The following is a 12,169-nucleotide window of genomic DNA, read 5'->3' as shown; positions in this document are numbered from 1 at the left end:
ACCCAACAGATTGAGATAAATAGCAACACAGCACTGCTGGTGCATGAGCCGTTGTGGCACTTTTCATAGGAACTATCGCTGCACCATCACCAGCTCCTGCTCTTTTTGGCAGCCCAGCTGTATAAATGTGTTTATGCACTGATATAGAAAGCTATGACTGATAGCAACAACTGCACAGCTTAAGAAAGTCTGAAGAGTTTTATTTTGAGGAACGATTGAATTTTATCTCTTTGCTAAAATAAATACCCGTAAAGGAGGACTTCTTTTTGCAGCTGTGCAGCTCTACTGCGATTGATTTTGATCAAAACAGCTCCAGTATGTGTGTGTACAAAAATATTTATCATGCAATGTTGGTGAATATATATATGCATTCACAATTTTACAGTAAAGGGAATAAAGGAAAATTCGTCTTCTATAAAAACATTAAAAAAATACCATGCTCTCTCTGCCTCACATAGCGGTGGAAGTTAGTGCCACAGTGCAAACCCAGCCCAGTTAGCCCAACAACCCCATGTGAAATGTGACACAAGCCTGGTTTCTCCTTTAAGGCATTCCTGTTCTGTCTGTGTGTATTACATTGTGCGTATGTGTAGGGAGAATACTTTCTATATATATGTGTGTGTGTGTGTGTGTGTGTGTGTCAGGGTGGGTGTGTTGATGGGTGGGGGTTAAGCCTCCATTTTTACCAGGACGCCTGCAGCAGCTGTCTCCTGGCATGTCAGGAGGGAGCGTCCCAGTCGTGGTACAGGGGTCAGAAGTGAAGTGAGGTGGCTTTAGAACGGTTTGATTGTAGGAAGGTTTATCCTCCACTGTCTCTGTGCCCGTCCAGGATCTGCAGCCTTAACCATGGCGGATCAGTACCAGTACAACACGAACGAGGAGAAGATTGTGAAGGACAGCCACACCAAAGAGATCGATCTCATTAACAGAGACCCCAAGCAGATCAATGAAGACGTGGTTAAGGTTTGTGCAGCATGGAAAAGACAGCCTGGGACACATGGAAATGTTTAAATCCTGTCTGTGCAGTATGTGTGGAGGCAAATGTGTTTACTGGGGGAAAAAGGGCAGGAGAACAGGTTATTGTTCTGTCAAAAAAGGCCCTAAATAGACCTAGAGCTATTCCTGTGGCTTGTGCAGAAGTTTATTTTGGGAATGGGGCAGAGTGAAACTGATCCACCGTGCAACCATGTTGTGTTAAGGTTGCTGTTTATCTTGTCATTGTTGCCATGTTAGCAACACAGGACCCAATATACTTTAGGATTATACTTTGTTTGACTGGAAGGTGCTCAGTCTAAACAAAGTCAGTGTGGATGAGTCACGTGTAGTGTGTGTATGGCTCAGTTTGGAATGATTCATTTTCATACCCTGTTAAAGACTGATGACAACATATGCTTAACTATATAGATTCTTAGCCTTGCTCTCAATGATGTGTTACAGTAGGTGATGAATTATTACATTTTCTGCTAACATTTCAAATAATTTGTTTTTTTTTGTCATTTTGTGTCATTAATATCTATTAAGACTCTGTTCCTAAGCTGTCCATTGACATTTTCTAAGAATTGTACATTGTGTATACAAATCCTTTAACACTGGAAAGAAAGAAGCAGAAAAAAACAGTAGTGCATGTTTTTCCATTTATTCAGAGGATGATCTCATATCTCCACGGGAAGTGGCCTTGTTACTTTCTATACTGATCCCATTCACGGGTCTAGAAGCAAAGAAATGGCTGTACAGTGTGCCTGCCTGCAATGATAACTGACAAGTTAATTAACATTTTATAGACGAGTCTCAGCTGAGAATGCAATGGCCAGCTCTTACAGAAGACCAGGTGGCACACACTGACTCAAATAAATTGGACCATTGTACAGTTGCACTCATGAATTTTACATGAGGTTACTTTGATGGTTAAAAAATGTGCTGGAATAGAGCTTTTAGAATGTTTTTTTCATTTGGATGTAGCTTTAAAAGCCACAGCTTTGCCCACATGACTCCTTGTGAACTATACAGATTCTCTGCATAAATCTGACCCTCTGCAGCTTTCCCTGCAGCTTTCAAAAGCACATACTTAACACTTACCACTGGCATGTGCACAATACTCAGAGTCCACAGAGGGAATTGGAAAGAAGCACTTAGAGACCTGTTATTAATGAATACCTTTCAAAATGTGTTATTAGGTGGAGTTTGAGGATGTGATCGCAGAGCCTGACGGCACACACAGCCTTGATGGAGTGTGGAAGCTCAGCTACACCACCTTTACTGTGTCCAAGTACTGGTGCTACCGTATCCTGTCTGCTGTCTTTGGTATTCCTGTCGCTCTGCTCTGGGGCTTCCTATTTGCTTGCATCTCCTTCTGCCACATCTGGGCTGTGGTTCCCTGCATCAAGAGCTGTCTGATTGAGTCGCAGTGCATCAGCCGCATCTATTCTCTCTGCATCCAGACCTTCTGTGATCCCTTCTTTGAAGCCCTGGGCAAAATCTTCAGCAGTGTGCGTGTGGCGTTGCGCAAAGAAGTCTAAGAACTCACACAGAGGTGTTTATAGTACAAATGGATGAAGTGCGGCATCTTTTTATACAGCAGAAGATCGGTCCTGGCATTTTGCTTACTCCCAGATAACACCTTATCCTCCATGCTTCGTTACACGCTGCTCCCCACCCTCTCAGAGATCTGAGCCCTGACGTGCCCAGTGTGCCTTTTGCCACCAGAAGTTCTATGACAGCTGCAGCAGACAGCGTGGTTCTGTGACAAGTCTGGCACTCTGGGAGGGCTCAGTGCTCCCCACTGAGGGAGAAGTGGGCTGCCTGCCATGAGGATGATCCGACAGCCCTTATGCATCACTGAAAGCTCAGACAATGGCTATTTGTCCGTATGTAATGGACTCCCCAACACTGCTGCCCCTGTGGACGATGCTGTCTGTATGAGTTACTTTTGGCCATTCTTAAAAGTTATAATGAGGCTGTATGTTGCTGTGCCTGGTATTTTATTATTATTGTTAAAAAAAACTGAATGAAAAGTAGTGGGAAGTCATTATTTTGTCCAGTATTGTCTGGTTTTTATTTCAAAATAAATTCTCCCACTTTTCCTCAGATTTGTGGTTTACAAACGTTACAGCTGTGCATGTGAGAGTGTGTTAAGTGGAATAATCACATTTGTTGTATATTTGAGTTACATATGTTTAAACAATAACTACTGATTGATTAAAGCAACACCTTTGTGTAAGATTTGACTTATTTTTAATTACTGGGATAGAAAAATATAAAGACTGCTGCTATTAAGTTCCTGCAGTATAAAATGGATGAAACAAAGACATTTAAAACCTTCTGATGATTGGTTTAAAACCGTTCTCGTAGGGCTCTGAATGTTTTCATACCACACGTCTGATTCAGTGCTATTTTTGAAACCTTCAGTGGAAGCAGTGACCTGTGACCCACTAGAGGTTGCTGTTTCTGTATCTTTAATATGCTTCTCTTTCGTGACTGAGGATTCAGTGTCACCACACCCTAATTTGTTTATCAGCTCACTTTGTGGATATAATATATTTCTTCATGATTTGTTGGGTTTTAACTTGCTCACATTTGATTAAAAATAAACATTAAAAACGTCATTTTATCTTAGCAGGTGATTCTTGACGTATACCCTATGAAAACACATCTGTAAAAAATGACAAAATACAATAATATGTGTCACAAATCCATACTGGATCAGCTGTAAAGCAGAGTAAATAAACATATTGGCATTGCAATGAATGAAAGAATTCTGAGTGAACTAAGCTCACTATAGACACACAAAATGATGAATGAAAACGTTGGCAACAACAACAACAAACTCTCCAACAATAAAGTTCTCATGAGTTCATTCATTTATTCTTTGCAACTAACAGAACTGACATAATTTACACATAGGGTTGTTCATGTGGTCTGTGAATTAATTTGTGTCTTTAAAATATTGATATTTTACAGAATTTCACTTCATGTAATACTTTCCAAACAATGTGAAAATTAAGAAAACATTTTCTTCGATTTGACAATACATGCACAGTGAATAAAACTAAATACAAAATTCTGCATGTAGTGCTAATATAAATGTTTCCAGAGGACAATAGAACCAGCCAAGATGTTAACGTCTCACAATGAACAAAAGGAAACACGTTCAAAACATGTAACTGGTCTGTAAATGTTCAGGTTTTTTTTATATATAATATTTCTATTTGCAGCACATTTCATATTTGGTTGTGCCTGTGAGTATTTGCATGTTTCAGCCACCTTACCTTCCTCTTTATTAAAAAATGATTCACGTATTGTAATTAATTCAACCAATGGTTCTGACCCAAGACATTGATGGAGCGTGTGGGGTCTGAACCCTATAGATGAATATTAAAGTACCCAATTAAACAACATCTACAGACTTAATTAGCCTAACAACAAAGAATGCTGAATTCACAGTTTACCTTGATTGTCATGTTATGCAGCACCCCTTCACTCAAGGTACCTTAAGAAATAAGAAGCACTCCTGCAGTCTGAGCTGCTCAGGGCTGGATGCGCTGCCAGTAATATAAATAAAAGGCATGTGGTGCAAATAATAAAATCCTGTATTTTGTTGCATTCATTTCATTCTTTATTTTTTATTTTTTTAATCTTTAGTTGAAACCAGGACACCAGCCAGGACAACTCACATCAACAAGAAGTAACAGTTTACATGTACGTCATCCTTTGCAAAAGTAACATTGTGCACAATAGTTATAGAACACAAGATAAGCGGTTTCATCTTAACATGGACAAACAGGACCCATAAGCTTTGCTGGTGACAGGAGCTGAATCAATAGTGTGGTTGGCCAAAGCTGACATACTGAATCTCTTCACAGTTTCCTGCCCCACAAATATACACTGTAGATCTACAATACGTGTAAAAATAAGCATAGAAAAGACTCAGTTGATTTCTCAGCTTATGTTAATGTACAATACGTCAACCTCTTAATAATACATTTTTCATGTTCACACATCCATTGAAAAGAATTAAGACTTGTGTTTTTTCCCCCTTCTGGGCTTGAACACCAAACCTGTGGGGGAGAGGTAATTTGAAGGAGTCAAACTGCTTGATATTTTATGGGTGACAGAATGTAGTGAAAGGCAGGAAGAAAGGAGGGGGGTGGGGCTATGTGGTGGAGGTCTGTGTGATGCTCCTCTGACTGCTGGTGCTCTTAATGGCAAAGGTGGAGGAGTTGCTCTTGTGGCTGGACTCAAATTCACGCTCACAGCGGCACTGGGATGATTTGAGGTAGCGAGTGGAACAGCACAGAAAATTCTGCCTAAGGTCCTGGAACAGATGCCCTGCAAAGCACATGTAGATCCAGGGGTTACAGCAGCTGTTGAGGCTGGCCAGCAGCATGGAGATTATGAAGGGCATGGCTGCATGTACAGAGAGACAGAAAGACAGAAAAGTTACACTGTGTCTGACCTGAAACATTTTGTTCCAACAAGTAAAAGCATTTGCAGGCGTGTCTGCTGCATACTGACAAACAATAGTTACATATTTTCTTTCTTTATGAACACATATTTGATCACACCTTATACCCAAAAGACCTTTTTAAAAACAGACGTTATGACTCATCACAGGAGGGGTTGCACAGGTGGAACAGACTCCATCTTTCCATTAAGTGTCTTAATGAGCCAAAACATTGAACCAGCGTGTACAAAAGCAGCACGTTCCCTAAATAGAATGCAGACATCATTTATATATATATATATATATATACCTGTGTTTGTCTGCCATAAAATTGACTGTTAATGCTTTTTAGCCTTCCTAACGATGTGGATGTACAGACAGCAACATGGTGAGTCAGTGCTTCCACCACTTAGATCCAGACTGCGCTCAATCAGAAGACTGATGTTCAAGGCTGTCGACACAAACCTCAATAATAAGTGTCCAACTTTACCAATGTAACCACCTAATTTCCCTGCGGGGATTAATAAAGTAAATCTTAATCTTAATCTGTTTACAGTCTGGCACAAAAATGGTCTGATCTTTTAATTAAGAAGGGAGATTATTGAAGAGTAAGTGGACTTATGATGAGATATCAGATGATAAATAGGGAGGAAGAAGTAGACACACAAACCCAATGATATTTGATCATTTAATCAATTTGTGGACACTTGACACTGTGCCAGATCTTCACATTAAAGGTATCTGTAGCTGTCAGATAAATATTGTAGAGGAGAAAAAAAATCATTGTACTTGAATGTTAATGACCAAAGTCACTTTCCACCACTGTCACACAAGGTAAACTGTTTAATGTCTGAGAGATCGCAGTCCTGCAAACTTCTCTGCTAAGAAGTGGAAACATTGCTTGCAGAACACTGAGGTGACAGGAACCCGCAGTATCATGTCAGATGACATTTCCACCATGTCAACTCTGCCGTCCAACTGACATTTGGCAAATGAGTTTGGGATTTATGTAATTGTTCCGTATCCAGTGTTTAACCTCTTCTTGCTGATTGCTAATCTCTCTCCCAGTCTGTCGGAGCGCCTGCTATTTTCAACACTGACACTAATGACAGTCCCTGAGCCGTAACCAAAAAATGATCAGTCCAAATGATCTCTGCAACAGAATGAAAGTTATGATTATTAAAAACTGATCATCAGCTATTAAAATTTGGATTTATGAGACAAACTGAATGTAGCTCATCCAGTTACCCTTTTGTTACAGTGTCATAGGTTTTTAATCTGCTCTTCAGCCCCTGCTGGAACAGATACAGTGCAAACAACTACACTGGTGGTAATCAGACATTTATTATCAAAGTATATAAGAAAAAAAAGAGCCTGGAACCTCAATTAAATAATTGGACGAGTATCAGGACTAAGTCTTTACTGGATTAGGCTAGTTTAGGGGACAATAATAAATCACAAGCAAATGGAGAGAAAGAATAATCATCCCCTGGGTGGTACATCCTTCTGTGTCAGAGCTAACACTGCAATTCATTATAGGAACACCTAATGCTTGTCCCCTTAAGGTATAAAAGCATCAGTCGTAATCTTGTTTCGTTTTTATATTATTTACGTGATATTTGTAGGTAAAATTGCTTTTCTTGTTTCTTGTTAGGACACTATATCGTTGTTGACCTTTAAAAAATGCAACACTTGGAGCTCAAACAGTGGTGCTCTGGGTCTGTTGAGCACTTAATGCAGATCAATAATATAGGGAGTGTGAGTCAGCGTCAGAGGGCACTGGGCTCAGCAGGGAGATGTTTGTGTTTGCCAATTTTTTTTTGGAGGTTGTGTGAGTGTCTGCGTCAGGGTTTAACCTTCAGCTGTTTTTGTCCTCTACATAATGAAATCTGTCTGGCTGTTAAATGTGAAATCACGGACGCCAGTGATGTCCCCCTAACAAACCTTGGAGGAATGAGCCACTTTGCTTTCTGACATTTCACAGAAATTGGTTTGATAAGCCTAATCTGCTGCTAAGAATGGTAAACCTCCTATCTGTGAAAGGTCCTGGCTCCTTGTTGTAATCACAATGTACGGTAATAAAGACAACATCCAGATTGTTTTGGAGAAACTTGGAACCATGCTGCACTTTGGCTTTTCATTCAGACTACATTTATATCAGACTGATTGGCCATTATGAAAACAATGAAGAGTAATCAAAGGTCAAGATTTCATAAACAGCGAATATGTGCAATTTGGGAGTTTGACAGACGGTGTCAAACCAGGAGACATAACAGGTATTTATGACTCATCTGTCAGAATATGTTTGTGAAACAAGAGTTTAGGGTTTAGTGTGCTGCTTATGGAACTTAATAAATTATGGTATTGGTATGGTAAATAGTATTCATTTTAAAATATCAATGAAAGCATTATTTTTTGTCACAAAGCTTATTTTTTGCAGCATTCTATAACCAGTAGGAAAAAAAGGCTTTTTGTTGAAGGTGTTCAGGGGCGTTCTCTGTGCTCAAGAGTCAAACCTTTGTGATACAAAAATGACTCTTATGTAAGTATGCCACCTTGTTACTAACCATGGTAAACCATTTCCCCCTGGGATTAATAAAGTATTTGATATCTGATATCTGATTCTGATGGTAGTTTAATTTTAGGTAATCTTTTAGCATATTTTATTTAGGCGTTTAATGTTTAAGAAAAGATAAGACTGTCATTGTACATTTATTCAGATATGAAGCAGAAACTCCAAGCAATTACCACTCCATGTTTAGCCTGGCTGTATCCACCATACAGACCTCACAGTAACATCAATGTTCTCCTGGACAAGAAAACAATCATACTTTCCAAAGTATTTAACCATTTAAAAAAACAGACAAACTATACACCATCAGTTTTAATTGACTTTGTGAAATATCGTTATTGTCAATATAAGACAAGGAAATGATTAAACAGATTAATCTGTTTATTGCATGTCCTGCAATAATTGCTAATCTATAGCTAAGCGACAAAACAAACACTTTTAAATGTACACTCTCTAATCCTGTTACCTCAAAACCAACATTTAAAGCAAATGTTTGAAACATGATATCACTTCCAGCAACAAGTGCAGCTACAGGTATTAAATATTATTTATTAGGCAAGAATATGAAAATGAATCTGTTTGTGTTTTGTTTACATTTCTGTTTAGTGATAGAGATTCATCCTTGTCTTTTCTGTCCAGGCTCACTCCTCTGTGCAGCCTGTGACTAATGGACAGCTTTATCTGGACACACACAGATGACAATCTAGTCTGTCCTTACGTACACAAACGCAGGCACGTGTCACTGCCAATTCTGCCCTTTCTGAGAGCTGTTCTCGCTCAGACGTCAGCCTCCACCCTGCAGCCTCTTCACAAGAAAATGGCTTAATTACTTTTTTCTTTTTTTTATTCACAGGCTGGAGCACTTTTCTTACTTGTTTTTTTCTTGGTTATTTCAGTCAAGCATCATGCAATATGTCAGTGTAGTGACAGATAAGTGTAAATAGTAGGTGTGGACAATGGGGCTTGGGGGCACACAAAGAAGCTAAAAACCTGCATGCTAAAAACCTCCATGACCACTTTGTTCTCAACAGGAAACTTTGATATTATTGACTTATTTTTAACAGTTATTTTGTTACAATGAACAATCATTAGGGGTTAAAGAACAAATGTTTCATTATATAACTCATAAATAGACATTTTAACTGCATGCAATTGTCCATATGTGTAATATTCTTTATGCTTTAAAAGCTGCACAGAAGGGCAGGGTTTTGCAACTGTAAAAATATTCAATTTTCTATTGCTATGTGGGTGCGGCCAAGAGCCTGCAGATCGATACACACAGAGGTCACATGTACAGTATAAAGCTGCTTTGTCGCCTGTTGTGGTTAAATGTCAACATGTCCCAGAGGCACAAATAAAAGCTGCTTGGAGCGCGGAGGCGCACACTAATTTGATGAATGATTAGTCGGGAGATGGTCTCTGCAGCACAAAGAGGGTCGTAAGAAACTTGAAAAAAAAATCTATATGCAGCTTTTGCACAGACTCTGTCAACCATTATTTCTTTTCCTAACCAGACCGCAACAATTTAAGACTGTAAATAGGGAACATAATTAAAAGAAATTTATTTTTTCATTGTTTGACCTGACAGTGCTCTGATAAAGTGCATGTGGATAAATGACACCAATGATGGACTCAGAATGAGAGCTTTTCTTTTAAAAAGATGTATTTTTATTCAAAGTAACCATTTCATTAGGGGCATAAAGGGTCAAAGCTCCAGCCTACATTATCCTCAACTGTTTATCCCACAACACAACTAGATCCTCAGCTACACACCTCCGGTACTCTGAACAGGGAGAATAGAATACACAAAGCCTAAAGCACCACTTTGTGCGCATTGCATGAAAAGGCATGAAAGGAAACAGGATGAATAGTTATACAGGTGTCATTTCTACTAGATAATGGTGTCTATATGTGTATTAAGATAAAGGGCGGTCAGCTGCTGCATGTTGCAAATGCGTAATGACATGTGGTGCATCATCCTTTGCGCACAGGCGCGCGCAGGGTGACATATCAAACTTTAAAATTCAACCTACCCTCGCGGGGAGCTGCTGGATCCCACGCAGACCACATCTGAACGGAGAAAAAAGGGGTCCAGCAGACGATGTACGCCACGACGATGACAAAAGTCATTTTCACTGTGGTTATCTTCGCCTTGGAGATGAGCCTCACGCTGCTCACTCGGGCCAAAGTGTTGCCTTTGGAGGTTTTGGGCGTCAGGCTGATACACTGCTCCCGTCTGGTTTTCAGTTTAAAGTTTTGCCATATTTTGAAGCTTATCAGCCCGTAACAAATGCTCAGTATAGCCACTGGGATGATGTATATGGTGAGGCTGATCCATGTGATGTAAGCTTTGGCACCCCACGGTTTCACGAAGTCACCCCAGCAGTCATAGACTCCTGATCCGACCGAGCCAACCTCTCTAAGGGAAAAGATGAACATCTGCGGGACGCTGAAGAGCAGACTGAGGAGCCAGGAGAATATGACATAGAAACGGTCTTTTCTCCTGTGCAAAGAGCGGAGCGGCTGACAAATGGCCAAACACCTGTCCACGGACATCAAAACTAGCATGTAAGTGGAGGCGAACATCCCAACGACCTGCAGGTATTTTACCAACCGGCACAAAATGTCTGGTCCATAGAACCGAAATGTGATGTCCCAGATAAGTTGGGGGAGAACTTGAAATATCGCCACAACTAGATCGGCGATGCTCAGGTGCTTCATGAAGTAATACATACGAGACTGGCTGTGTTTGGTGGTGTGGATGGCCAGCAGGACGCACAGGTTCCCTGCCAGCGCCAGAAACAGCACCAGGGCGAGGACGGTCACCTCCACTTTTGCCACCTCCTCATTCCGCTTCAGGGGGTTCGTCTGATTCAAACCGCTGGTCCCGTTGATGAGACTTGAGTTCCTCCAGGACTCGTTAAACTGCCAAAAGTCACTTTCGTTTGAAATACTTTCCATTGCCGCAGTCTCGTCTCTGCAGATGCGTCAGGGCTATGCAGTCTTACAGTGGCTTAAACAGTCACCTGGAGGGTCTGATGTGCCAAAGTCTTCTCTGAGTCCTCACAGGTGACAAGACGAAGAGTGAGCTACTGTCAGGCTCAGAATGCGTTTCTTAATAGATAGGAGAAGGGATTCACTTTGTGTACCATAATAATCCATCTTTTTCTAAAATGAGAATAAAAGAGAGAAGCAAATGTTTCCACGTATCTAAGTGAAACATTTACGCAACTGCAAGATGCAGAAGACAACCCAACAAATATCTAGAGGTAGGCTAATTTCCAACAATAAATAATATTAATACCAAAGAAAGATTTGCTTTTAAAATGTAAAAGAAAGTCTCAGAATTAAAACGTTGCAAGAAAGGAGAATAATGCAGAAATGGAAAGCTCCATCATCCTCTCTGCTAAGAGTCGGAATGGCCAGCAGTACAGCGCACAAGCCCCTATAAGGTCCCCGGTTCAGTGAAAAACAGTAAATTGTTGTACGCACCGTCACCAGTAGGTGGCCATGTCCACCATTCATCCATTACCATTGATCACTTCTCTGGCTGGCAGCTCGGAGGAGCAGCCCTCCTCAGAGCGTAGACCCCCAGATCTGCTCTGAATCATGTTATAACCAGCGAACTGCATCTGATACGGTTTTTTTCCCGGATGCAGAAATGTCCAAAAGTGGGGCAGCACTTTGAATAATGTTATATAAAAGAAATTAAAGACAGATTCATATCATGCAAATTTTTAGGAAGTAAATTATTATTGATTCTGTTGGAGGCATGGAGGCACCCTGTCCTCTGTTTGGTTGGAAGCAACCAGATAAGTAAACAAGTGTGTATTTAAAGCTTGCTTCAAAACATAAAGCAACCATGAATGTAAGTAAAAATAATTCAACTACAGGCAGATATAATTTTTAAGATAAGATAAGATAAGATTTTACTGATCCCAGGAGGGAAATTGAGTAAAGAGAGGAAAACACATTCCTACTTTCTCCTCTCAATGTTAATGGATTCAGTGATGTGACATCAGCAAGGCATCATAATTTGAGGCTGATCTGTTTATGAATGGGAGGATGTGTTTGTTGGCACATAAAATATATGAACCACAAGGGTTTTTTTTATTCTTTTTATATTTTTCAGGATAGATGCTGAGGTCAGAGAAAAG

The 12,169-nt window shown here is 40.1% G+C and overlaps 2 protein-coding genes across 2 annotated transcripts; one reads left to right on the top strand and one right to left on the bottom strand.

Moving 5' to 3' along the window:
• The first annotated feature begins 642 nt into the window (after positions 1-642).
• Positions 643-4,522, top strand: cav3 (caveolin 3). Its single transcript, XM_028406160.1, has 2 exons — positions 643-963; positions 2,175-4,522. Exons 1-2 carry the CDS (start codon positions 847-849, stop codon positions 2,514-2,516), a joined length of 459 nt encoding a protein of 152 aa, XP_028261961.1. The 5' UTR covers positions 643-846; the 3' UTR covers positions 2,517-4,522.
• A 607-nt stretch (positions 4,523-5,129) lies between these two features.
• Positions 5,130-11,058, bottom strand: oxtra (oxytocin receptor a). Its single transcript, XM_028405977.1, has 2 exons — positions 10,046-11,058; positions 5,130-5,403 (listed from the first exon to the last, which is right to left on the bottom strand). The coding sequence occupies exons 1-2, from the start codon at positions 10,971-10,973 to the stop codon at positions 5,150-5,152; spliced, it is 1,182 nt and encodes a 393-aa protein (XP_028261778.1). The 5' UTR covers positions 10,974-11,058; the 3' UTR covers positions 5,130-5,149.
• Between the last annotated feature and the right edge of the window lie 1,111 nt (positions 11,059-12,169).

The sequence above is a fragment of the Parambassis ranga genome, chromosome 5 (genome assembly GCF_900634625.1).
Source record: "Parambassis ranga chromosome 5, fParRan2.1, whole genome shotgun sequence".
NCBI lineage: Eukaryota > Metazoa > Chordata > Actinopteri > Ambassidae > Parambassis > Parambassis ranga.
The sequence above is the reverse complement of the archived record's forward strand: the minus strand, read 5'-3'. Positions and strand labels throughout refer to the sequence as shown.